Source organism: Carcharodon carcharias, chromosome 18 (assembly GCF_017639515.1).
Source record: "Carcharodon carcharias isolate sCarCar2 chromosome 18, sCarCar2.pri, whole genome shotgun sequence".
NCBI classification, from domain to species: Eukaryota; Metazoa; Chordata; class Chondrichthyes; order Lamniformes; family Lamnidae; genus Carcharodon; species Carcharodon carcharias.
This window is the reverse complement of record NC_054484.1, coordinates 106,032,609-106,059,643: the sequence shown is the minus strand read 5'-3', so window position 1 is coordinate 106,059,643 and position 27,035 is coordinate 106,032,609. Positions and strand designations below refer to the sequence as shown.

Here is a 27,035-nt window from a genome sequence, read left to right as displayed (position 1 = left end):
AACATCTTATGCATGCTTATTAAAAGGCCACCTCACTGGAATCAAGTTGGCCCTCCAAATTAAGTTCCCCACTGGTAAGAATTTAGAATGTTCAGTTTTATGTCTGTATATAAGTGGTGTACAACAGGCGAGCTTCATTTCTTCCATGATTTTGAGATCAATAGATGCCGCTTTTGTTTTCTTGGGGCTGTGCATAACTTCACTCATATCAAGGGCCAGTAGCAAAATCTGCGCCAAAGCTGGACAAGGGAAGCAGGCTAAGCTGGAGAGAAAGTGTGTGTTGGGGGTGGGGGGGGGCGATGGGGGAAGAGTATCCAGGTTAGGAAGGGGGAGAGTGCCTTAGAGGGTGGGGTTGGTGGTGTCAATAGTGGGGTCTTGGAGAATAAACTCAAGGTACTGGTAATAGGAGGGAACAGTCACTGTCAGGGGCGAGGGGGGTGGAGTGAAATGCAGTAAGGTGGGACCTTATACAAGTAGCTATCATTCATGTTATCGATGTCTTGGGTGAGACTTTGGTAGGGAAAGGTCTTGGTTGGGGTTACGGGGGGATTCACAAGGGCACTAGGCAGGTGGCTCGGAAAATGGTGGGGGAGGGGCTGCAGAGTCAATGTGGGCATGGGGACAGTAATGGGTGATGTCTCTGAAGGGAGGAAATGCATATGGAAGTGGATCGTAATAGAGTCCAGGGTAACTGCGGGGAAGTTCAATGGTGACAGAGGGGAGAGGGATGGTGATATTAGATGGGTCAATGGTAATAGTGGGGAAATTAGTGGGTGACGGGGCGTAGAAGGTGGTGGACCGAGTCTGGAAGGTGACATACACCATTTTTCAAATCTACCTTGACTACAGTTAGCCAGTAAATGTAATCACTCGAAGCGTGAGAAGAGTCTTTTCAGGTGGGTGGAGTTCAAACTAAATGGATAGCCTAAGAATTATGATGCCAACCATGCTCAGTTGCGTTTTCCTCTCTATGGTTAAGCCCACACGGCAGCAGATTTGTTCCCAGCTCATGGATTGCATAACGTTCTGATCCCAGCAATGTGTGGAGCTGCCTTTTGTTCTGCATCATTTGCCTAATACACAAAGAAAGACACACAGACACCAGCAGTACATTATGGCTACATACATAATTTATAACTGATGCAAATGATATTTATGGAACTACAAAATATTAATTTTTGGAATACAATTTTAAATACAACTGTTTTTTTTTCTTGATAATCATTGAAACTTTAAGTTTTCATCCCACAGAAACAAAACAGAGGAATTTGCCTTGTACTGTATTCTGCAACATCTGTAGGTCCACATAAAAGGGTAAGAATTGCTTTGGTGCCAGTATGAAGTGTTTTATTACGGACATGCCAAGGGAGGTTAAAAAAGGGAAGGATCAAAGAAAGAAGCTCTTTCTGTCCAATCAAATTAGCTTCTCTGATGAATTCATGGAAATTAGACCTTAATTATTAAATACAAACTGAACTGTGGAATCTACTGAGTCTCCATGCAGAGCTATCAGTGTTTAATTGCATATCAGTCAATTTCTTTGTAATTTCTCTATAGTGAAAACCTGTAATTGACAGGTGCATCCCCAAAGTACTTTGCTCTTGTTCAATTTGAAACTTCTCTCGGTACTCCTGTATCCCTTCCTCACTATCTAATAAGGGAGTACTAGGCAAAATGTTCTGTTTTCTCTCTGTTTTGGCTCTTACAGTGAACTCATTCTCAGTTTCTGAGATAGCAGAAGTGATGATGTTTCTGAAGGCCAGAGTCTCTTGCTCAAGGGCACATCCCAAAATGTCTGCAATTCGGTCTTCAGTCCCAGTACTCATGTGTGTTATCACACAACCCTGTGGAAGGACTCTGATGAGGCCATGAAGGAACATCAGCAAAGATGATTGATTTCTGTGAAAAAAAATCAAGGGAAACTAAATGGATTGAAATGAGAGACACTAACAACATTAGTATTCGTACAAGGAAGAAAGGTTGCATTTTTATAACTCTTTTCATTGTTAGGAATTAGAGATAGTTTAAGTAAGTTATTTGTGCATTTGGGTGTGTTAGGAATAAGGTATATCTTTAAGTTTAAGTTTAATTTGTCTTTCTGTATTTGTGGGTTAAAAGGATGAAACCTGAGTTTTAGTTTCACTTTAAAAGATGCCTGCATTTTAATGAGGTTTTATGACTCTTGAAGGGGAGTTAAAACAAAGGTAGAAGAAAAAACTGTGCTGTTGCCTAGCAACAGAGGTCCAGAGAGGGTGACCTCATACACACACAGACAGAGAAAAGGCAGATCAGTGTGCTCTGAAGTTGAAAGAAGTGGCCAGCAGAAGCAGCAAAGGAGAGGGACAGATAGCAAGTCCCAAACTAAAGTTAAAGCCAGCTGCCAGGAGAAGCAGGACACAGAAGTGGGAATTGTAAGGAGCAGGTTTCAAAAACTAAAGAAGAAAGTCCCCAAATCCAGGGAAGTGAAACAGGAAAGGTCCCAAGAGAACAGTTAAGTCAAAGGACAAGGACAGGAGCCTGGAAAAGGTCCTGTTAAGTGGAGTTAAGAGTGAGGAGCAGAGAAAGGCTCCAAATTTAAAGAGAAGAAAGCTGCAGGAAGCAGGCTTAAAGCAAAAAAGGCTTGAGAGAAGCTAGAATATCCAAGGAGACAGCTGAAAATCTGTAACTCTTTACTACAAGCATGTGAAGCAGTAGTGTTCTGTTGGCTAGCTGAACATTTGAGGGAGTGCACAGAAGGAAGCTTGAATACATGTGGCGATCCAGAGGAAAGGAACATCAGGAGGTCCACCCTGGCGGTGGACCCTTGTGGGAGGTGTCTGAGAGAAAGCATCATTTGGGAGGAGATTCCAGAGCGGGTTCTTCGAGGGTGGAGATTGGAAACTGAGTTCAGTAAGACCGGTTTGCTCATGGTGTGACAAGTGTCTGGGAGCAGTTGAGGAGAGATCCATTGCATCTGTTTGGGGTGGCATCTGTCACTTGGTTTCAGAGTGTGGTGTGCCCACTGGTTTACATGGACTGTGTACTTACTGTGAACATTAGTGCATAAGATAGCTTTTGTAACTTGTGTTATCCTTGCAAATCTGTATATATCTGTAAGAGTATAGTTGCAGTGAAGGAGTACTGTAATTTATTCAACAAGAAAAGATGAACTATATGTTTTATTCTTTTGTTAAAAGTTCATCAGCTGACTCCTGTGAGTCTTTTCAGTATCCACTCTCCATGTATCTAAAAAGAAAGTTAGGATCTTTCAAGCCAAGTTCCACCCTGGGATCTGTCTTGTCCAATAGTAATATCAGCTAGGATCATAACATCATGCCTTCAGGAGATCCCAAAGCATGGCTTAGCTAATACAATACATTTTCTAATGAAGTGTTGCCAGTTGTTTTGTAGGCAAGCACACCATCCAATTTGTGTACATGTCCCACAAGCAGCAAATGAGAGATGTTTTGGTGATGTTGCTGGTGAGTGCCTAGGTCCTCAAGAGAACTCCTGCTCCTCTTCAAAATATCACAGGATTTTTATTTCCTTACATTTACCTGAATAGACCGATAAAGCCTCAGTTTAAGAGCTCAACTGTATCTATGATAATGGAGGATTCCAGTCAGTATTGAACCATCAACATTGATAATATGTTCAAATCCTGGAGTAGGGTTGAAATACAATCTTCTGACTCGGACTAAGGACAATCCAAAGAGAGTTCAAATATGGCTGGTGTAAAAATGAAACTGTTACATCAATAACTGTGATTCTCTATTTTGCTGATGTATAATGACTGTTACAAAAAGAAAAATAGTTGTACAATAATTTTGTTTTGCATGAAGTGTACTCCCCTCCTCTTTGGATTTTAAGTAAACTCTTCCTATTTTTTTCTTCTCTCACAAGTGTCTCACTGAAATAACCAGAAGACTTCATGATGTTAACATGCAATAAGATCTGCACAAGGGATTGATTCAACTTCATTCCTCCAATTTTACTTACAGATGTTTGATTTAAGATCTATATAAAATCATTCTGATCCCTCTAATGGTGAGGTAGACAAATTTGGTGCATTGAGGATAATACACAATTAATTAGTTTTCTGCCTTTTTCAAGTACTATTGTTAGAAATACATACCTGCAAAGAACTATTAAAATCCCTTTAAAAGGATTTTGTGGATACCAGTTAAGAAGCATACTCTGCAGAGGTCCCCTTTTGGAGCACAGCAGATACTTTGGGCAGATCTTCAATGGGGCACATTGCATTGGACCCAACAGCCATTCTTTCACCTGAGCCAGAGTGTAATTAGGGGAAAATATTTTGAAGGATGACCTTCGAGAGATAGCCACGGTGGTATAAAAATCTTCTACTGCATTATCTATGGAAACAAAAAATACCTTAATGGTAATCTGCAGGACAAAGTCAGGAAAATGGATGGTTAGTATTTTATGAAAATGTTCCAGTTATTTTTAAACCATGACAGCTTCACCTGATAGATACTCCAAAAATGTAAACTATAAGAAAACATGACCAGAAATATTCATTAATAGCAGAATTTTTAACATGTCAGGTTACTCTGTTTCAGAAGACTGTGTACAGAACATTAGGTGCAGAACTACTCAAGCATTATAAAACGATACTACTGGGATTACAACTATTTTAAAACTTACAAGAATATAAAAAACCCACAATGGTGGTAGACTGAATTTTTCAGAAATCTTTACGAGCAAGCTAATGGAGGTGATAACATGATAACATCAATTAGGTAATTATAAAGTCTAAATCCTGGCTAAATCAAAGGAATGCTTTAAAGGTCTAAAGTTGGACTTGACTGAAGGTTTCTCATTAGAATAAATTTCAAAACAAATTTTTATTCCATTAGAGAATTTTCTTTTTTTGGATAATCTGAAAAGTGAAAAAGTGAAAAACCATCAGAAAGTAGTCAAAAAGGTATTCAAGATAAAATATAATTATATTCATTACAACAACCGAAGCTGCACAAACAGAAAACGTACTCTGAATGATTCAGGATTGACTCACAATACCATATAGCCTGAGATGGATTCTTGGTTTCATTCAAGGGAAAAGAATCATATTCCAATAATTTTAAATCAGGCAGTAAAGGAGGACATGCTGATCATAACAAATTAATCTGTTTCTAATGAAGAATCTCATCCATCATGCTAATCTATTTTGCTCTTTCTGCTGACTGACCATCATATAAATCATTGTACACAAGGAGACCATTCAGACTGTCAAGCTGGCTTTTTCAATTCAAGCTATTTACTATAATCTTATTTACTGCTACTAATTCACATTGGCTGTTTCATTTACTTCACCCATTAGATGTGGATAGGTAAATTGATTATGTAAGAGTGGTATGAGCTTTTCTATACATATTGGGAACATCTAAATGTTCTCAGAAGTTGGATTAAAATCATGCATTAGCCCCCAGAGGGAAGATACCGAAGGTATGACCTGGTGTTGGCTTCCTAGATAGAAGAGTGCAGTAGGGTTTCCTTCTGAAAAGCAAATGTTAAAGATCAGCAGCAGCCCAAAACCTCGACTGATTTGTTCTCTCTACAGGGGCTGAGTCACTTGTTGTGCTATTTTTGTTTCAGGATTTCTATCTGTTGTCTTCACCTTTTTATTTCGGCAAGAATCATTGGAGAAGATGATTAAGATTTGTTTAAAAAAATAGCAAAAATAATGGTCAGAGGTGGCTACAAAATATGTTAACTAGCTCCTGGTCCTCCTCTACTATTCTAAGACATCTGATGGGAAATATAAAGGCACTTGAGAATTGGTAGATCTTTTTTTCCTAATTTTTAGATGCAAGGTTCTTTGGGGGAAATTATGCCTGTTGTCCTTTAACAGACCCCATGTACAAGGGAATTTGGAGTGGGAGCTATTGGAGGTATTGTCAAGACTAGGATGGATACTGATATTCCCAGATATTTCAAATGGGTAGGCTTCCTTTTAGATATAAACAATAAAGTGTTGACTACAATGAGATAATTTGGGAAGGTGAAGAGAGATATTTTAATTATTGGTATAAAATTAGCTGTGGAAACCAAAATCAATCAGGCTTTTTCTTCATCAACCAAACATAAATTTAACCAAAGAGTGGTTGATTACCTTCACAGAGAAAAGACTGCAAATTGGCAAGCTTAAATTTTTCAAGAAAAAAACCCTAATAAAATTGCAGGACATTTGATAGCATTGCTCAGAGCTGCCCTGTACTTTTTTAAAAAAGGCCAAAGGGAAACCATCCTAGCTACAGTAAAGTCCCATCTTTTGCAACTTCCTTGCTCGCATTTTCACTTGCCCACGCTTTGCACTTTGTACACTGCATCGCCCATCACATGAGCAATGTTTGCTCACCTGCATTTTCTTCTCCCTCTCTCCTCTTTACCCGGGCAGATGGCAGCTATAACAGAGAAGAAACTGGAATGGTTGCAGCTGAAGTGCAGCTCAAACGAAGAGATTAACCCAGAAATGGCCAAATCTCTTGGACTAGAGCTGCAATAACAGCTCTGTTCAATTTTAAAACTTCAGCAATGTGTTGCTCAGAGGCTGCCCTGTCTGTCATATACAGGTACTGCACCACAATTTACTGGAGAGTAACTGTCCAAACCAATGCTGCCCTTGCATGGCTGGAACCTATCTAATTGAGTCCCATTGAAAAGCATGTGCATCGTTCGCGATTTTGCCATTTGCGAGGTTATGCGGGAATGTAAGCCCTGTGAACAGCAGCACTTTACTGTATCGGCACAGGAAGTTGTGTGGACTGTGAAGCTTAAGCACTTGATACACACTTGAATAAAGCCCTATAATTTAATATGTACCAGTGGATCCTCTATGGCCATGCCCACAGCAAGTCAATGTCATGCTGTTTCAGAAGGACAGGAGCAATTTACCATGAAACATGCAATGTATATTTTTAATGAAGAAAATTGCACAAATTTAATGGGGAAAACGTCAACAAAGAATTCTTAGCAGAGCATTAGAAATGGCCACCTGTCTTCTGTCTTGGCTGCAGAATAAGGAGTGACATTTAACAGAAGAGAAGCTTTATACAGTGAGGGAAGGAATAATCCTTAAATAAACTCCAGGAATGTCATAGGACTAAAAACATTTAACACAATATCTAGCAAAATCTGTAGAATTCCATCTGTAGCTACAAAAGATTAGAGTCAGGAACAAAATTAGCAAATGTCAGAGAAAGAAATGGCTTCATATCCAATGTTTACTTTCGACAAAGTTATTGGAACATAGCTGCTACAATTATTACATTTCTAGTCAGTCATATTTCTGACCTTTCTAACTTTAGGGACTGTAGAAAGGTTTGAAGTTGAAATCAGAAAGCAAAGGGATTTTAATTGTAGAGGACATGTAATGATTTAAAACCCATTACTTATAAAACATTTCAAATTAATTCTTTTTATTAGAAAAATAAACAAAAATTGTTAGAAGAAATAATTGTCTAGTGCAGGGAAAATTTTTGAATAGTCTACTTAACCTAAAATAAATCTGAGAAGTGTGGCCTTTTTTGTGAAAGATAAGGCAATCAGCTAGAGCTGTAAGATTAAATCTTTATTACATTGATAAAATAGTCAATGGATGTTAATGAAGTCCAGTTAGTTTGAAAAGCTGGGTTTGATTGGGGAAGAGAGAGATTACCATAGCCTCACAGCAATTGTTAGTATGCTGCAAAATATTTCAATTTGGCATAAGCACTTTACCACAGTACTGTACTAGGATGATGAGCTGTTGTTCAAATACTTTACAAGCTAACTCACTGGCTGGCTTCAAAGGTCAGTGGTAATGAAAAAAAAATTGAATGTCACAAGAACAGGGGTGTTTAGAGATGAAACTTTGTATATTCAATTAGATGGGACAAAACATTCAGTTTTTCTTATTATGCAAAAACTAGAGAATTCGACAACCAACATTTGCATCAAATAATTGTGTGCAATCTATTGACTTTTTGAACAATTAAGTTAACATTTAGGGATACTAACATCAGGAAAGCAAAGTAATATAACAATAAATACAATGTCAGAGCCAACCTCCCTAGCTAACTAGTATGTGGACCAAAGAAAATGCAATACATTTCAGAGTCTGATTTATTGTCGCAACTCGGGACAGAGTATGAACTGCAGCTTTGTAACAAAATTAATATGGCAATAGCATGTAGTGAAATGAAAACCTCTCAGAAGTATTTCTTAAATTTCTGCCCTTCTCTGAAAGCAATCAATTATGCAAAGCATAGGTCCATGGATGACACCAGGTGATTTGAATGTAGGGGGTATTACATGCATGTCCAGACTTGGTCCTAACTGATATCCTGAAAATATACCAATGTTTTCCAGAAATATTATCAGACAGCAAGCAAAAGTGGAATTCCTGACTGATTTATTTTTATATCAATGAACGACAATTGACATCTACCCAACAATAAGGAAATGTGCCCCATCAGCCTCCTCATGATCATCAGTAAATTGATGTATGGCGTCATCGACAGTGCTATCAAGTGCACTTACACAGCAATAATTTGCTCACTGATGCTCAGTTTGGGATCTGCTAGTGCCACTTGGCTTCTGACCTCATTATAGCTTTGGCCCAAACATGGACAAAAGAACTGAATTCAAGGGGTGAGGTGAAATTGACTGCCCTTGACATCAAGGCAGCATTTGACTGAGTGTGGAATCAAGGAAGCCTGACAAAATTGAAGTCAATGGGAATCGGGTGGGGGGGGGGGGGGGGGATCTCCATTGCTTGGAATCATAGCTAGCAGAGAGGGACATTGTTATGGCTGTTGGAGGACAACCATCGCTGCAGGAGTTCCTCAGGATGGTGTCCTAGGCCCAACTACATTCAACTGCTTAATCAATGACCTTCCCTCCAGCCTAAGGTCAAAAGTGGGGATGTTCATTGATAATTGCACAATGTTCAGCACCTTTTACAACTCCTGAGATAATGAAAACGTCTATGTCCGTATGCAGCAAGATCTGGACAACATTCAGGCTTGGACTAATAAGTGCAAGTAATATTCATGTCACACGAGCGCCAGGAAATGACCATCCCCAACAAGAGAGAGTCTAACCATCTTCCCTTGACATTCAACAACATTACCGTCACTGATTCCTCCACTATTAACCTCCTGGGTTTACCACTGACCAGAAACTGAATTGGACCAGCCAAATAAATACTGTGACTACAAGAGCCAGTTAAGAGGTTGGGAATTCGGAGGTGAGAGCCAATCCACCATCTCCAAATGCACGAGTCAGCAGTGTGATGGAACACTCTCCGCTTGTCTGGATGAGTGCTGCTCCAGCAACACTCAAGAAGCTCCACACCATACAGGGCAAAACAGTACACATTATTGGCAGTACATTCACTACCTTAAACATACACTCTCTCCACCACCAGCGCACAATGGCAACAGTATGTACTATATGCAAGTTGCACAGCACAACTCATCAATGGTCCTTCAACAGCACCTTCCAAAGCCACAACCTCTATATCTAGAAGGACAAGGCACCAGAAGAATGAGAACAACACCACCTGCAAGTTCTCCTCCAAACCCCACACAATCCTAACATGGAACTCTATTGCCATTCCTTCACTGTTACTGGGTCAAAATCCTGGAACTCATTAACAGTACTGTGGTGTATTTACACCACATGGACTACAATGGTTCAAGTAGGTGGCTCACCATCACCTTCTCAAGGGCAATTAGGGATGGGCAACTAATTTGGCTTTGCCAGCAAAGCCCACAGACCAGGAAAGAATTTAAAAGAAAACTAAAGATGATTACAACCAACTACAGTGCCCTCACAGTTTATAGGCACTGTGCTAGCTGAGACCACCTAACTCAGTTTTCACAATGGGGTGCGAATCAAAGATCTGAGAATAATGAACGTTCATTTCGAATTAGCTTCTGTAGGAATTCTAGAACTTTCGAACAAGTTGAAGTTCATCAACTCCCACAGCTACCTTGACTTCACTTCCTCCCACTCTGTTCCATATTTCCAGTTTCTTCATCTCAGTGGTTCAGAAGATGCCATCTTCCATACCAGTGCTTCCAATACGTTTTCCTTTTTCCTCAACCAAGGAATCCCCCAACCGTGGTTGAGTTTGTTCCATTTCCCACACTTATGCTCTCACCTCTTTCTCCTCCTCCCAGAATCATGATAGGATTCCCCTTATCCTCATCTTCCATCCCACAAATTCCACATTCAACAGTTCATCCTCTGACATTCCCACCACCTACAGCATGATGCCACTAACAAACAGATATTTCCCTACTCTCCCCTTTCAATATTCCGAAGGAACTGCTCCCTTTGCAACACGCTGGTTCACCCCACAGTCACCTCCTCTTTTTCCCATGCAAGTACAGGAGAGGCAACTTTTGCCCTTTTACCTCCTCCCTTCTCACCATCCAAAGTCCCAAACACTCCTTTGAGGTGAAACAGTGATTTACTTTTACTTCTTTCAAATTTTGTGTACTGTACCCATTGCTCACAAAGCAGTCTCCGCTACATTGGGAAGACGAAACACAGACTGGGCCATTACTTTGTGAAACACCTCAGTTCGATCTGCAAGTTTGACCATGAGTTTCTAGTCAACTTTCATTCTCTACCCTGCTCCCACTCTGACCTCGGCCTCCTGCACTGTTTCAATGAAGCTCAGCAGAAACTTGACAAAGAGCACCACATCTTTAGATTAGGCACTTCGGAGCCTTCCGGACCAACAATGAGTTTAACAAGTTCAGACCATAATGCTTCCCCCATTTTCATTTGGGCAGCAGCTGTTGGTGATTATTCTACTTTTCCCATTTACACCTGCTCTAACCCATCTTGTGTTTCTTTACTCATCCCATTACCTTCTCTTTTTGTGTTGCACCATCATCCCTTTTGCCATTTAACCTTTGCTGTATTCCACCCAATCACAGATCTTCCATTTTGTTCTTACCCCCACTTTTCCTGCCTTTGTACTTGCTTAAAGCTGGTTACATCTCTAACTTGTTCCAGTTTTGATGAGAAGTGTTGACTGGAAATGTGAACATTTTTTCTCATTCTACTGATGTTGACAAACCTGCTGAGTATTTCCAGCATTTTTTGCCTTTATTTAAGACTTCCAGCACTGCATCACTTTGCTTTTGAAGTCTGTGATGTCTTTTGCAAGTTTGGTGGGAAAATTAAAAACCATTCAGGCATGTTAAATATGCAAATCCCTGCATGTTGCCTAATACAATTTTATTGAGATCCCTGGTGACTACATATAATTATTTTTTCACATATAAGCAGCTTTTATTTTTAGGTCAATCATTTGAGAGATTCTATACTTAATAAAATCTTGCTAATTTCCCATAAACTTATGTTAATTTAAAAATCATTATAGTTACCTGTACTCAGCAAAGGATTCCACAACAAGTTTATTGCATACTTTTCATTCCATATGTCCTCCAGGTTTAAATATACTCTCCCACATGGTATGATCATCTCTCTTTTTGTTAATTCAGTTTTCTGAATAGGAGTCATTGTGCAGTGTAATAATACAGAGCAGTGGATATTATTGTATGCCAGTAGCGGGGACAGGTTTGTGACAACTGTGATGGTCTGCGTAAGATCTTTGTCAATCTGAAAACACAGGTCTTCCTTACAGCAGCTGCTCAAATTGTGTACGTCTTTCATCTCCAGTCTCGGCTTCTTTAATGGAGGTTCTGTTGGATACTTGGGAAATGATGGCAAAGCTTGAGATTTGTTTAGCTTCAATACTCTACTTTGAGACTGAAGCACTGGAGCAGCATTAAAGAGGTCATGATCCATCACCAGCGACAAACTCACACAGTCAAAATTTCTGTAAGGAACAATACAAAAGTCTCACACGGATGTCATTATCAACTAGTAAAAGGCAAGGACACAATGGTAGATTTCAATAAGTAAGTATAAAATAACAAATTTTAATTTTGATTACCTACATTTTAGTTCTCACTACAGTCTCTTAAAATTGGCTCAGATATCTAATTTCACATCATTTATACTGCTACAAATTAGGAACTTACTTGTTTAAGCAGAAATTATATACAATATACAGTAAAACAGTTATGTCTTTACTAATGCTACAATTATGTGAAAATAACAGACAAATACTGAAAATTCAGAATTTAACTTATTTAAGGAGTACTCCAGGCACATACTGTAATTAAACAATCACTACTGTCCAATGTAATATACATAAGATTGCTCACTTTCTGACCTAGTTATAAATATAACAAAGTATTATATAGAATAGTAAAAGGTTGCTTTGTGTGTAATAGAACCATTGCTTAGGCATGCAGTGTATTTGAATACTGAGATGGATTACATATCTATCAAGAGCTGTACCATTTCTAAAGTTGGAATTTTGTGTGATCATTGTATTTGTATTCAGTATGATTAGTAGCACATTTTAAATGACGTCCAAAGGTTCGCCCAAGATTCCTTAGTAACTTTGTTGCTTGTGCTGTCAATACCTGTGAAGAGTGACCAGATCACTGTCCTGAAAACCTTATTTTAGGAAAAACATTAGAATTTGTGTGCATGTCATCTATTTTGATGCCAATTTTATAGTAAAAGTCAGGAGTTTACAGTGCATTCTCAGAGAGCTGTAAAACAAAATTATTATTTTTTTAAAATGACCAAAATCAGAAAATCTGCACCACACAACAATTTGCATTTTTACAGAAGTATAGCCTTCAATCTTTTTCTCTTGATTATTAATATTGTTTATTTTCCTTCCCTGGAAGCTCCTTTCCATTAACCACTGGTAACATTCAACACAGGAGCAAATGTGCCTTTGTTTTTTGTCCAATTTACTTACAAGCTGACAGATTCAGATAATTGTACTCCCACTATCCAGATGCCATCCACTACACGTTGCCAGACCCTCTGCACTGGATGGTTTAACGCTTGATTGGTAGGACAAGCCTCTTCAACAAGAAGCTTTAGGACAGGCTCCTCCTCATGCCAAAGTGATACCAAACCTTCCTATGAAAATACAATGTTTTATTGCTAATAATCAGATTTGATTCCATTTGTGGTGAGGCAAACAGTTTTAATGTATTTCAAGGCCTGCAATGGTGGACTAGCAATTTAGAAATCTACACAAAGTTCTAATTTATCAACTTGTTGCTCTGGTCAAATTGAATTTAGGAGAATTCTAAATTCAGCTTTAGCATGACTAGTGTGATTTTTGACATAAATATTGCTATAATCATGCAATAATACATGACATTAGCACAAAATTGTCACACATTTGTTCAAAGACGTGTTAATATCTGTTCCTGAACCAGAACTTCTGTTGGAGCTGCACCTCCCTCACCCAACATTCTGACTTGGGTCAGGTGAGAAAAGTACAGTGTAACGGTTTCCTGAGGCCTTCAGTTGAGTGCAACAGAATCGGATGAAAGGATGCCACACCCCCTTTTCATGGCACTAGCTACCATAAAGCAGGTAAGTTTAAAGGTTCTAGTCACTTTGAGAAGCCAGGGATAAGTTAATTTTTTAAAACAAGGACAAAAAAGTAAGTGTGTAAGGTAAGGATGGGTCAGGGATGGGGGTGGGGTAGTTGGACAGTCAGTTGGGAGGGCACACTGTTCAGTTGGGAGAATGGGAAGTCGAGTGGTCAGTGACACAGGGGTCAGGTGATCAGAGGGGGGTTTGGGGGAGATCTTGAGGGTAGCCGGGCTGGGGTGAGTTGTGGGGGGGTGGGGGAGCTGTTGAGAGGTCAGGAGGGTAGTCAAGGAGTCAGAACGGTATTTGAACAGTCAGGAGGGTAGTTGGTGGGGGGTGGGGCGGCAGCGGGATCAATATTGTAGTTACCCAGGAGTTAGTGGTTTTAATTCTTCTAACTTTTCCTGGGTAACTATTCCAGTAAGGGAGTTGGAACCATCCCAAGTCTCAATTTAAATTGGGGGCATTGGATGGTTCCCAGTGCAGGGTAATTCCCCATTAGAATTTTGAACTTCAAGACAATTGCCATGTAGTCCTTGCGTAGGGACTTCCAGGGGATGCCCCAGTGCATCTTCTAGGCTACCTCCTGGGTATGACACCTCCCACCACCACCGAGATCGGAAGTTAAGGACCATGCTGTTAGTATATAAATGTCATACCTCTTCAGCACTGGGTAAAGTGGACTGCTTTCCTTCAATAAGATTTGTTAGAGCCTTTGAAGACTGAAGTAAAACTCTCTCTTTGGCTCTTAATAGTTGTTGCAGTTCTTCAAGAGAGGCCAGGCCTGACTGAAAGGGATGAAAAAAATGCATGCAAAATTAGAAGGGCAACAGATTGCAACAGCTGTACGTACAAAAACTGGCACTTTGAAATTTACATAGGAGCTCATTTTTTTCTCCCATTCTTAAATTAAACTTTATTTAGTGTCCAACTGACCTTTCAGCCCAAATAATAAACTTGGCTTAAAACGCCCATATTAACCATCATAGAAAAATTACTAAAAAGTATTTGTTTTGAGTCAATAAATGAATTATTCTTGTTCTGTTGAAGGGTCATGAGGACTCAAAACGTCAACTGTGCTCTTCTCCAACGATGCTGCCAGACCTGCTGAATTTTTCCAGCTATTTCAGTTTCTGTTTTTGTAATGAATTATTCTTGTTAGACAAGGGAATCAAAGGTTATCGGGGTTAGATGGGAATGTGGAAATCGAAACAAAAGAAGATCAGCCGTGATCTTATTGAATGACGGAGCAGGCTCGAGGGGCCAAATGGTCTACTCCTGTTCCTATTTCTTCTGTTCTTATGAATGCAGATCTAAAACATTTGAAAACGGTTTGAAATAAAATATACTTCTACAAAATCACAAATGATAGTGATGATGTATGTTATATAAAAATACATATATGCAGCAAATTCTCTTTAAAGACATTTAATAAAACATCTAACATCATGCACTCCTAACTAATACAGTGTAGAACCTGAAAAAAAAACACCCCTTTATAATGTGACTGGAGCTCTTGCAGATAGCTGCACAGACACAATGGGCTGAATAGTCTTCTTCTGTGCTGTAATGTTCAATAATGAAAAAGTTTCCACCACAGCAGCAAATTGATTCATGTCACAAGTTTCTGTGGAGCAAATTTAAACACCGCATTGCATATGATATACAGCAAATTCAGGAATTACAAGTATAATTACAGGCAGGTCATTCATTCAGACTCCAGAGATTAAATCAGAGACCATTTTACTGTAGTTTATTTTTAATAAGGATATAAAATCAAAGCAAAGCATACCTCCAACTAGTCTAAAACCCCATCTCCATGGAGATGGCAAGAGGAAAACTCTCATCACCTCAGAAGATCGAAAGATTTAATTTGTAAATTTTTAAACAGGAGTCAGAAGAGAGGTAGTTTAATTTCAGTTGACTGCATGTGAATAATTTCTCAATCCTAAATAACTGTAATCTTTTCTGTTTCTCTGTTGAACCATGAATGGATTTTGATTAGATTCCTTCAAGTAACTCCAGTAGGAATGCTCCAAAAAATTAGAATTTACCAAAATTAATTCGTTGACACATTTATTTAGCTGTTTGAATTACCCATTTGGGCTGATCGAACACTAGTAGATCATTTCCATTTTTATATTGGTTCACTGCCAATGTTGCATTAATAGGCATTGGAACTACAGTGAATGCCCTTAACTTTAACAAGGCTGTGATGTGTAAAGTAGAAGCAGGCAGTGAATTATAGTGCTTATTTAAAAAAACCATGAAATATCACAGTAGATCGAAAAGGTACAGCTATTTTAAACACGCGTTAAATTACTGAAACGCCTAACATGACATGGATGCTCCCCAAAGGGGAAATCTGTAATTTGCCTAGCAACCTATGTGCGATATAATTTTCTTCAATACTGCTGAGTGCATCAGGTTCAGAGACTGGATTTAACAATAGCAACAAGCTGGGAAAAATTGAAAGTGAAATTCAGATCAGTCCAATTGTCATGTTTTTAGACCTCACCTAGTGTCTAGTAATTTTTTTGTCAAATATACGACATTCCAGAACATACCTCAGCCTAAATTAAATTACCTTTGCGTTCTGGTTATCAAAGTGAATTATTTAAAATATGGGACAGATACTATCTAGCATACTTCCATACATTTTTTTTATGCAATTTTCTTCACTCCTTTTCCAAATGTATTAAATTTCGTAATGTATTACACGTATTAAGCTTACATTCCCATGAAGAAGTCATATTCAACTTGAAACATTAACTCTGTTTCTCTCTCCACAGATGTTGCCAGACCTGCTAGGTATTTCCAGCACTTTCTGTTTTCATTTGAGTAGAATGGGTCTATATATTCTCTGGAGATTAGAAATGAGTTGTGATCTTATTGAAACAGAAAATTCTTAGAAGGGTCAACAAAGTAAACGACAGAGTCTATTTCCCATTCTGGAGTGTCCACAATTATGTGTCACAACTTCAGGATGAGGTCATCCATTTACAACTGAGATAAGGAGAAATAAGGAGAAGGTTATGAATCTTTGGAATTCTCTACCCCAAAGGACTGTGGATGATCAGTCGATGAGTATATTCAAAACTGAGATCTATAGATTTTTGGGTATTAAAGGAATCAGGAATATGGCGATTGGGTAGGAAAGTGGAGTTGATGCAGAAATTCACCTATGACCTTATTAAATGGTGGTGGAGCAGGTTCCTGAGGGGCCACATAGCCTACACCTGCTCCTATAATGTTATGACTATCTAAATAATCCAAAAAACAACCTGGAAAATTTTAAAAAATCTGAAAGATCTATTCTACAAACCTGTAATCTTGCCTCCAAGGCTTGGATTGTGTGGTGATAGTTTACATGTGCTGCGTCATTAGTTCGCACTCCTTTATCTTCAGCATGCCCAGAGTTAACCTAGATCATAAAAATAACTTCTAATCATTTAAAAAAATAATGACAGTGGAAATGTTTAAACAAAAGTTCAGCGATAAAACTCAGTTAACTCCTGAGTGGGTGGGTACACATGTAAACTTCTGTAATGATAAGGGCTATCTTAATTAATTTGCATCTGTCCATAATTTCATTGTGAAGAGATCTGCCAGCTGGCCATCTCCCAGGCCTTTGCATAGGTTGCTTTGTAGTACAGCAGCTCAATTCTTTCCCAGTTTATGGATGGCTTTGAGTCTCCATTCAGCAATTCCCCTGAAAGCACGGCATTTATCATAATTTTGCCATGTGGGCATCCTAAATAAAAACCTTGTCTAAAGCTGTCACATCGTGCTTAGAACTGTGTCCAATTTTCCAGTTGAGAATGAATCAATGTTATACAAAGGTTCATCATAACTTCCTTACTTTTGTACTCTATCCCTCAATTCATAAAGCCCAGGATCTTGTATGCCATTTTGATCTCTTTCTCAATCTGCCCTACCAACTTCAATGATTTGTGCAGATACACCCACAGGTCCCGCTGTTCCTGCATCTCCATTTGAATTATTTTCTTTAGTTTATAATGCCTCTCTTTGTTCTCCCTACTGAAATGTATCACTTCACACTTCTCTGCATTAAATTTCATTTGACCTGTGTCTGTCCTTTCCATCAATCTGCTTATACCTTCATAGTTCACAATGCTTCCAAATTTTGTCTCATCTGCAAATTTTGAAATCATGCCTGCATACCCAAGTCAAAGTCATTAACATACATCAAGAAAAGCAGAGGTCCCAGTACTGATCTCTGGGGAACACCACTGTATATTCTCCCCCTGTCTGAAACAACCATTTACCACTACTCTTTGTTTCCTGTCATTTAGCTAACTTCTTATCCTTGCTACCACTGTCCCTTTTATTCCATGGGCCTCAACTTTGCTGACAAGTCTATTGTATGGCACTATATCAAATGAAGTTTTAGCTCCGAGCATTCTCCGCTTTTAGGGCGTTCAAATTACATTGGCCCTTATTTTGCTGTGAGTGGCATGTGAATAGCGCAATGCATCTCAAACAGCAACCTATGGAGTTTTGGGTCTAACTGCGCATTTGCTCTCGCTAGAAGTTACTGTCCACATTATTGACTAGTGCATAAATAAGTGTCCACTGTTAACTTTACCAATACTTTCGCAGTAAAATAAGACCCAGCACATGGAAGTCAAGTTTTCACCTCCAGTGGTACTGACAACAGCTTAGCATGTCATCATATCTCAGAACTTTCAATTGTGAATGACGTGGGATGAGGTGGAGCAGCAGAAGAGAAGGGAACTTAAACAGCAGAAATAATAGAACGTAATGTGGAAATTAAATAAAAGCAGGAACTTACTGTGTATCTGAATTCACCAAGATCAGTTAATACAAAATCTTTGAAGCAGTCTTCAACAGTGGAAGCTGCCATAGAGAGCAACAAGATTTGCTCCGTCCCTCTGCCTAAGAAGTCATCCAATTGTACTGACCATATCTTCTGCCAAACAACAGCAATCTAGGGTAAAATGAAGGCCATTATTTTACTTAAAGCCATGATAAATTGTATGTAATTAGCAGCAGGGTGGGTTGTCTAAACCTTCACGAGTTCAAGAATTATCTGTCTGTTCTTACCTAAAAACGAACTCATTTTCTTATTCTTTCACAGGATGTGGGCATCTCTGGCTAGGCCAGCATTTGTTGCCCATCGCTCATTGCCCTTGAGATTTGATGACTTGCAGAATTTATTGGAAGTTGTTAAATCAATTTAACTCATGGCATGCAAGCGGTAAAAATAAGTCTGGCAGTAGTGTTGTTATTTCAGAAAACTATTAACATGTTCATAGCAGTTACAGTTAACTCAGCAAATAGCTATGTTCAAGCACCACAGTAACTTGACAGATGATGCACTGCTTTGGCTAGGCTACTGGCTCCTTCTGGGAGTATTTTAAGTTAATTCTGTAAATGCTTCTTTTGTTTTGTCCACTCTGTCCCCATCCTCTCCTGTTCATGCTTTCTTTCTCATTTGGGAAGGTTTTGTTAATTCCTGTCATCAATGAACCATCAATGCTACAATTGCTGACTAGTCTCCTTATTCCCTTCCCCCAAAATAAAAAACACAACCCTCTGTGGCAAAAGCGAATGACAAACAACCGCTGAGACTAGAAGTTCAATAAGAGTCTCTAGTAAGATCAATGTTTACTGCTATATATGCCTGGCAGTCTCACCTCCTGATTTTAAAGTAGTGCTGTGAATACTTAAAGCAAAACGATGGGATCCAAACATTTTTTAACTGAACTTAATACATTATCAGTGGATCGGGAATCATATTGGCTCAAAAGGTAACTCTGTTTCTCTCCACAGACACTGTCAGACCTGTTGAGTTTATCCAGCACTTTCTACGAACATAAAAAATAGGAGCAGAAGTAGGGCATTTGACCCATCGAGCCTCCGCCATTCAATAAGACCACGGCTGATCTGTTTGTGTTTCAAAATCTACATTCCCATCTACTTCCAATAATCTCTGATTCCCTTGCTGAACAAGAATCTATCTACCACTCCCTTAAAAATATTCAATGACCCCACCTCCACCACCTTTGGAGGCAGAGAGTTCCAAAGTTGCACAACCCTCTCAGGGAAAACAAATTCTCCTCATCTATGTCCTAAAAGGGCAACGCCTAATTTTAAAACTTCTGGATTCACCCACAAGAGGAAACGTCCTTTCCATGTCTACCTTATCAATACCATTCAGGATTTTGTATACTTCAGTCAAGTCACCCCTCACTCTTCCAAACTCCAGTGGAAACAAGCCCAGTCTGTCTAAACCTTTCCTCATAAGACAACCCGCTCATTCCAGGTATCAATCTAGTAAACCTTCTCTGAACTGCCTCCAACGCATTTACATCCTTCCCTAAATAAGGAGACCAAAACTGCACACAGTATTCAAGATGTGGTCTCACAAATGCCCTGTATAATTGAAGCATAACATCCTCACTTTTATGTTCAATTCCTCTCGTAAAAAAGGACAGCATTCCATTAGCCTTAATTACTTGCTGTACCTGCATACTAACTTTTTGTGATTCATGCACTAGAACATCTAGATTTCTCTGCACATTGGAATTCTTCAGCTGTTCTCTCTTTAAGTAATATTCTGCTATTAATTTTTCCTGCCAAAATGAACTTCATATTTTCCTACGTTCTACTCTGCCAAATTTTTACCCACTCACTCAACCAATCTGTCTGCAACCTCATGTCCTCCTCACAACTTACTTTCCTGCCTAACTTTGTGTCATCTGCAAATTCAGCTACCATGCCTTCACTCCCCTCATCTAAGTCATTGATATCAATTGTAGAAAGTTGAGGCCCCTGTGGGATTCCACTCGTCACATCCTGCCTATCAGAAAAAGACCCATTTATGCATACTCTGTTTTCTGCCAAGCAGCCAATCTTCTATCCATGCTAATATGTTACCCCCTATGTCATGAGCTTTTATTTTCTGCAATAATCTTTGATGTGGCGCCATATCAAATGCCTTCTGGAAATCCAAGTACAACACCTCTACAGGCTCCCCTTTATCCACAGCACATGTTACTCCTTCAAAGAACTTCATTAAATTAAACAAAATTTGCCTTTCACAAAACCATACTGACTCTTCCCAATTACCCTGAGTTTCTCTAAGCGCCCAGCTATAACCTCCTTAATGATTGATTCAAACACCTTCACTATGACAGATGTCAAGCTAACTGGCCTATAAGTTTCCTGTTTTCTGCCTCCCTCCCTTCTTGAATAGATGAGTTATATTTCCTACTTTCCAGTCTGATGGAACCTTACCAGAATCTAGTGAATTTTGGAAAATTAACAATGCATCTACTACCTCATTAGCCACCTCTTTTTTAGAACTGACCAATTAGGGTCAAGCTGCCTGGTTTAAATTTCAAACAATGCTTGGCAGTTACCTGTCAATCACTATTACTGGTGCATTGGCCCTGGCAACGCCTCTACCAATCAGAATCCACTTGCCAACCAATCAGCACTCTCTAGACATACAATATAAGTTGCTGTTTTCCCCTTATATTAGTATTCTTGCAAAGTATTTTGATGAGTGCAAGATGAAAAGCTTAGACATGTCTCTTTTTTCAGCAATACTTAAGTTCTGTACTACCCAATGACTACTGATCTATCTCCTAGCCTATATCCTCGATCACTTCAGCTAGCTCAGCTTTCATGCCCATATAGTTGCCCTTATTTAAGTTTAAAATACTAGCCTTAGACCCACTCTTCCCCCTTTCAAACGGATTATAAAATTTAATCATATTGTGGTTGTTAATACCTAGCGGAGCCTTCACTCTGAAGTAATTAATTAATCAATCCTGTCACATTACACAATACCAATATAACATGCTCTCTGGTTGGTTCCAGAACGTGCTGCTCTAAAAAAAAACTATCTTGAAAGCATTCTATGAACTACTCATCCAGGCTACTACTACCAACCTGATTTTTCCAGGTTATATGTAGATATAACCCATAATTATTGCTGTCTCTTTTTCACAAGCACCCAATAGTTCTTCTTGTATACTTTATCCTGCATTATGGTTACTGCGAGGGGGCCTGTAGACCACGCCAACTGGTGACTTTTTTTCCCCCTACTATTCCTCATCTCCACCCAAACCAATTCTACATCCTGATCTCCCGAACCAAGGTCATCTCTATCTATTGCACCAATATCATCCTTGATCAACAGTGCTACCCTACCACCTTTACCTAGATTCTTATTATTCTTGAATATCATATACCCTGTAATATTCAGGACCCAATCTTTGTTATCCTGCAGCCACGTCTCCATAATGGTTATAAGATCATACATATTTACTTCAATGTGTGTGATCAATTTATTTACCTTGTTACGAATGCTAAGTGCATTCAAATACAAAGCCTTTAGTTTTGTCTTTTTGTTATCTTTGTAACAACTAGTCTTGACTATTGGTGTATTCTTAGGTTTTATCTCACTGTCCGTCCCTGCAGTTCTATGACCCTCATTTACCATATTACTATTATGGTGTCCTACCTTGAACCTACCCCTTTATTTGCTACATCTACCCAAGCTTTATCCCTCACGCTCCTTGTTTAAAGACATCTCTACTTCTCTAGTTATGCAATTTGCAATAACACAAGGCCCAGCAGGTTCAGGTATAGACCAACCCAATGGTACAACCCCCACTTTCCCCAGTACCGGTGCCAGTGCCCCACGACTGGAACCTACTTCTCCTACACCAGTCTTTAAGCCACGCATTCATCTCTCTACTCTTATTTACCCTATGCCAATTTACACATGGTTCAAGTAATAATCCAGAGATTATTACCTTTGAGGTTCTGCTTCTTAATTTGGTACCTAGCTTCTCACACTGAATATGCAGAACCTTCTTTCTTGTCCTGCCTACGTCATTGGTACCTACAAATTCCAGCAAAGTAATAAAAATAGTTTTCTTGTCATTTAATTAAACAATCTAAAGAAGAAAAGCTAAGTAGATTACAAATTTTGAAAATTCATAATGAAAACTACAGTATCACTGGACAACTGAACTAATAGTTCCCAAGCTAAGAGAAAAATCTAAAAATATGCAGTATCATGTTTTCCTCAAACCTGTGGCTTCCCGCAACATTTATTTCTTAGTAACCCATGAGCAACTTCATACAGGCAAGGCTAGAATTCAGTATTGCATTAAGGGGAAAATAATTCCAGATAGGATTTGTAACAGGGAATTGTTAACATTGTGGACATTTTCTCTCTCTTCTTTACCTATTTATAAAAAGATTTCTGAATAAAAAATACATTTTTCTAATAAGATCCAATGAGATTAAAATCAGGCAAAAATAATTACATCTAAGGAAAAGAAAATTAATACTTATATATTCTCAAATTATTTCTATAGACTTTAATAAAAACAAGGTTTAAACTTTTTGTAAACATGATGATCTACAAAAGCAGTTCAATATCAGAAGGTGTGAGTAACAATTAATATTTATTTACATCGCCTGAATCTTATCAGAACAGATTTTAATAAAGATGTTTGAATATTTTTAAAAATTACTGCAATATTTGTAAAATTGACTAAATGGTCCTGAAAAAGTAGAACATGCCTTTTAATCCAAAGTTGCTTCATTCAAGTTACTGATAATTCAAATGTTTTAAGCGCAAAGAATCAATGTGTTATTTGCATTAATTCAAATTTTTGCATAATCCTGTGAATGAAAAAATGAATTTGAATTATCAGTAGGCTACAATCAGAAGGCTGCAAATCTGACTATTATCAGCTTTTAAACAGCTTAATTCATAGGAGCCAAATGGCACTGTGTGGCAACAATTCTAAAAAAAATTATTCTTACAAAAATTATGATTTAAAGACCATTTCATTCTATAAACAAACACCAGCTGTAGAATTCAAGTGGGTCCATAAGCAACAGGCATGCTAGACTATGTATCAGAGACCAAAATGAAACTCTATTTATACCTGCCAACTTTCCTTTGAGACAGCACAAACATGTCCAGCCTTAGAAGATACAAGGAAGAGACAATTCTCTCTGCCAGTTGTGACCATTTTTATTTCAGAGGTCTCTTCAAAAGGAAGCTGGCAGACATTCTTGGGGACACAGTTTTCGAACAAAACCAGTTGCTTCTTACAAGTGCTTGCTACAACTGTAGTCTTTAGTTGATTGTTTATTTCTTCAAAAGGACAAATAAGTATGTTTGTAACTACAGAGCTGTAAGCATGTGGGATGACATGATAGCTGCAGAAGTTTTCCTTCTTTTGTAAGGAATAAGTGACAAATTCACTACCCCAGATCAGTTTATCAGCATGACAAACAGAGGTTTCGTCATTTTTTACAGGTCCAACAGTTCTTCTTACTCCCAGCACAATTACGTCCTCATTAAAAATCTCTCCAATCCATTTAACTACAGTAAATGAAATGGGAATGTTCAAAATTTCTTTAGTTTCACAAGATACATAATGTACTTGGTCACCAGAACTCCAGAAAACACGGGGCCCAGCCAACAGGGTCACATTCTCCTTCATTTCATATTCCAGTTCAAAGTCCAAACAATGTTCAATTTCATTTGAACTGTGCAGCATAAGTAAACTATATCCAAATTTAGAATGGGCCTTTTTATGTTTCTTAAGCAAAATGCAAGGTGCATTTTGCCCTGTTCTTGAATCAATCGCACAACAACAGGTAACGATTTGCAAGAAAGAACTTCCTTGATTAGGGTTGAATTTTCCTGAAAATTTCTGGATGAATTTTCCTGTCTCTGAATCAAATGTCATCCTTTTGAACATCAGTACTGCATCATTTTTCCCACCAGGGTGTTTTTCCTTGGACATAATAAAAGAGATCACCTCGCCTGTTAAAGTTGTTACATTCACAGTCTTTTTAATGGATTCCAGCTCCATTATAAATAGCTGACTGCTTTGAAATAGACCGTTATTCGGAGGAGAAACGTTTAAACTGGTGATTCAAACAAAGCTCTTAAAGGAAGATGTTTTGTAAAAATGAATTGCAAGTACTTTCTCAAGTTATTGATGTAGTAAGGTCTCACGTGACAGCAAATCATCCCAATGAGACTTCTTCAGCAGAAACAACAACATATCACCTCCAATATGATAACTCGTTCAGTTGTCACAAGAGTCCGTTACTTCCGATATGTTGGGACCCCACTTCAGTAGATAGGGCAATGCAACATCAATATGTGGGGATCTCTCTCAGCAGATACAATACCACAGCAGCTCCATTTGTAGGACCTCAATTCAGCAAACACAGGTTTGCATGATGTCTATTGTGTGGGGATTTGCTTCAGTAGACATGATGTTAAACCATCAATTTGTGCGGATCTCCTGCAGCAGACACAACAGTATAATCCCTCCAATATGTGTGGACTTTATTTTCACCATGATGTACCACGATAGTACATACTTTGAACGATATGGGATCCTTATTTCAGTAGGTGATATTTCCAAACTGAAAAATTCAGCACATACATAACATCTTCATTGTATGGAGATACATTTAAAGCAAACACCATAGTATGTAGTTCACAATATGTACCACATGCAGTAACACATATAACACCATCTTGGTTACTCAAAGCCCACCACTCTCTCAGCTCTCTGACACCTGGAACCCTCCATCACGTTTCCAATAACGGAGGATCCATCCCCCTCACCATCTGCACTGACCAGGGCCTCTTCACCCCTCCCTCACCGTCTCCATTAACCGGGGGGCCTCCCTCCCTCACCATTTCCATTAACCGGGAGCCTCTGCTCCGTCACTGTCTCCATTAACCGGGAGCTTCCCCTCCCTCACCGTCTCCATTAACCAGGGGGCCTCCCCTCACTCACCATCTCCATTAACCAGGGGGCCTCCCCTCACTCACCGTCTCCATTAACCAGGGGGCCTCCCCTCACTCACCGTCTCCATTAACCGGGAGCCTCCGCTCCCTCACCATCTCCATTAACCGGGAACCTCCTTTCCCTCACCATCTCCATTAACTGGGGGGGCCTCCCCTCCCTCACCGTCTCCATTAACCAGGAGCCTCCACCCCCTCACCATCTCCATTAACCGGGAGCCTCCACCCCCTCACCGTCTCCATTAACCGGGAGCTTCCCCTCCCTCACCGTCTCCATTAACCAGGGGGCCTCCCCTCCCTCACCGTCTCCATTAACCAGGGGGCCTCCCCTCACTCACCGTCTCCATTAACCGGGAGCCTCCCCTCACTCACCGTCTCCATTAACCGGGAGCCTCCCCTCCCTCACCGTCTCCATTAACCGGGAGCCTCCCCTCACTCACCGTCTCCATTAACCGGGAGCTTCCCCTCCCTCACCGTCTCCATTAACCAGGGGGCCTCCCCTCCCTCACCGTCTCCATTAACCGGGAGCCTCCCCTCACTCACCGTCTCCATTAACCGGGAGCTTCCCCTCCCTCACCGTCTCCATTAACCAGGGGGCCTCCGCTCCCTCACCATCTCCATTAACCGGGAGCCTCCCCTCCCTCACCGTCTCCATTAACCAGGGGGCCTCCGCTCCCTCACCATCTCCATTAACCGGGAGCCTCCCCTCACTCACCGTCTCCATTAACCGGGAGCCTCCCCTCCCTCACCATCTCCATTAACCAGGGGGCCTCCCCTCCCTCACCGTCTCCATTAACCAGGAGCCTCCACCCCCTCACCATCTCCATTAACCGGGAACCTCCTTTCCCTCACCATCTCCATTAACTGGGGGGGCCTCCCCTCCCTCACCGTCTCCATTAACCAGGAGCCTCCACCCCCTCACCATCTCCATTAACCGGGAGCCTCCCCTCCCTCACCGTCTCCATTAACCGGGAGCCTCCCCTCCCTCACCGTCTCCATTAACCAGGAGCCTCCACCCCCTCACCATCTCCATTAACCGGGAGCTTCCCCTCCCTCACCGTCTCCATTAACCAGGAGCCTCCCCTCCCTCACCGTCTCCATTAACCAGGAGCCTCCACCCCCTCACCATCTCCATTAACCGGGAGCCTCCCCTCCCTCACCGTCTCCATTAACCGGGAGCTTCCCCTCCCTCGCCGTCTCCATTAACCGGGAGCTTCCCCTCCCTCACCGTCTCCATTAACCGGGAGCTTCCCCTCCCTCACCGTCTCCATTAACCGGGAGCTTCCCCTCCCTCACCGTCTCCATTAACCAGGGGGCCTCCCCTCCCTCACCGTCTCCATTAACCAGGGGGCCTCCCCTCCCTCACCGTCTCCATTAACCGGGAGCTTCTCCTCCCTCACCGTCTCCATTAACCAGGAGCCTCCCCTCCCTCGCCGTCTCCATTAACTAGGAGCCTCCACCCCCTCACCGTCTCCATTAACCGGGAGCCTCCCCTCCCTCGCCGTCTCCATTAACCGGGAGTCTCCGCTCCCTCACCGTCTCCATTAAGCGAACTCAGTCTCTATAGGAACCGCTGTAGCCGCGCGCGCCGCGGATTCAAACCCAACGGGCGGCTCGCGCCAACCATCAGGCGCCGTGTCGGAGACCGAGAGAGAATGATTAATAATCAAACATCATACAGTTCAAAAAAATACTTGATTAT

The 27,035-nt window shown here is 40.2% G+C and overlaps 1 protein-coding gene across 2 annotated transcripts; it reads right to left on the bottom strand.

The window, feature by feature from the left end:
* Positions 1–1,108: 1,108 nt before the first annotated feature.
* On the bottom strand, positions 1,109–26,969 carry fancb (FA complementation group B). 2 transcript variants are annotated; one of them, XM_041210586.1, is made up of 9 exons: positions 26,802–26,969; positions 23,442–24,945; positions 18,296–18,451; positions 16,805–16,903; positions 14,139–14,267; positions 12,848–13,014; positions 11,391–11,845; positions 4,115–4,355; positions 1,109–1,899 (listed from the first exon to the last, which is right to left on the bottom strand). In XM_041210586.1, exons 2-9 carry the CDS (start codon positions 24,378–24,380, stop codon positions 1,461–1,463), a joined length of 2,625 nt encoding a protein of 874 aa, XP_041066520.1. In that variant the 5' UTR covers positions 24,381–24,945; positions 26,802–26,969; the 3' UTR covers positions 1,109–1,460. The 2 variants fall into 2 exon arrangements, with proteins under 2 accessions (XP_041066520.1, XP_041066521.1); XM_041210587.1 differs by having other exon boundaries at positions 26,870–26,969.
* Between the last annotated feature and the right edge of the window lie 66 nt (positions 26,970–27,035).

Excerpts from the sequence above, each read along its gene's own strand:
- fancb (XM_041210586.1), bottom strand. The coding sequence starts at position 24,380 with ATGGAGCTGGAATCCATTAAAAAGACTGTGAATGTAACAACTTTAACA. Across the intron at positions 4,356-11,390 it reads GAATCCTTTGCTGAGTACAG|ATAATGCAGTAGAAGATTTT; the intron begins GTAACTATAATG and ends TTGTTTCCATAG. Across the intron at positions 1,900-4,114 it reads ATTTTAATAGTTCTTTGCAG|AAATCAATCATCTTTGCTGA; the intron begins GTATGTATTTCT and ends TTTTTTTCACAG.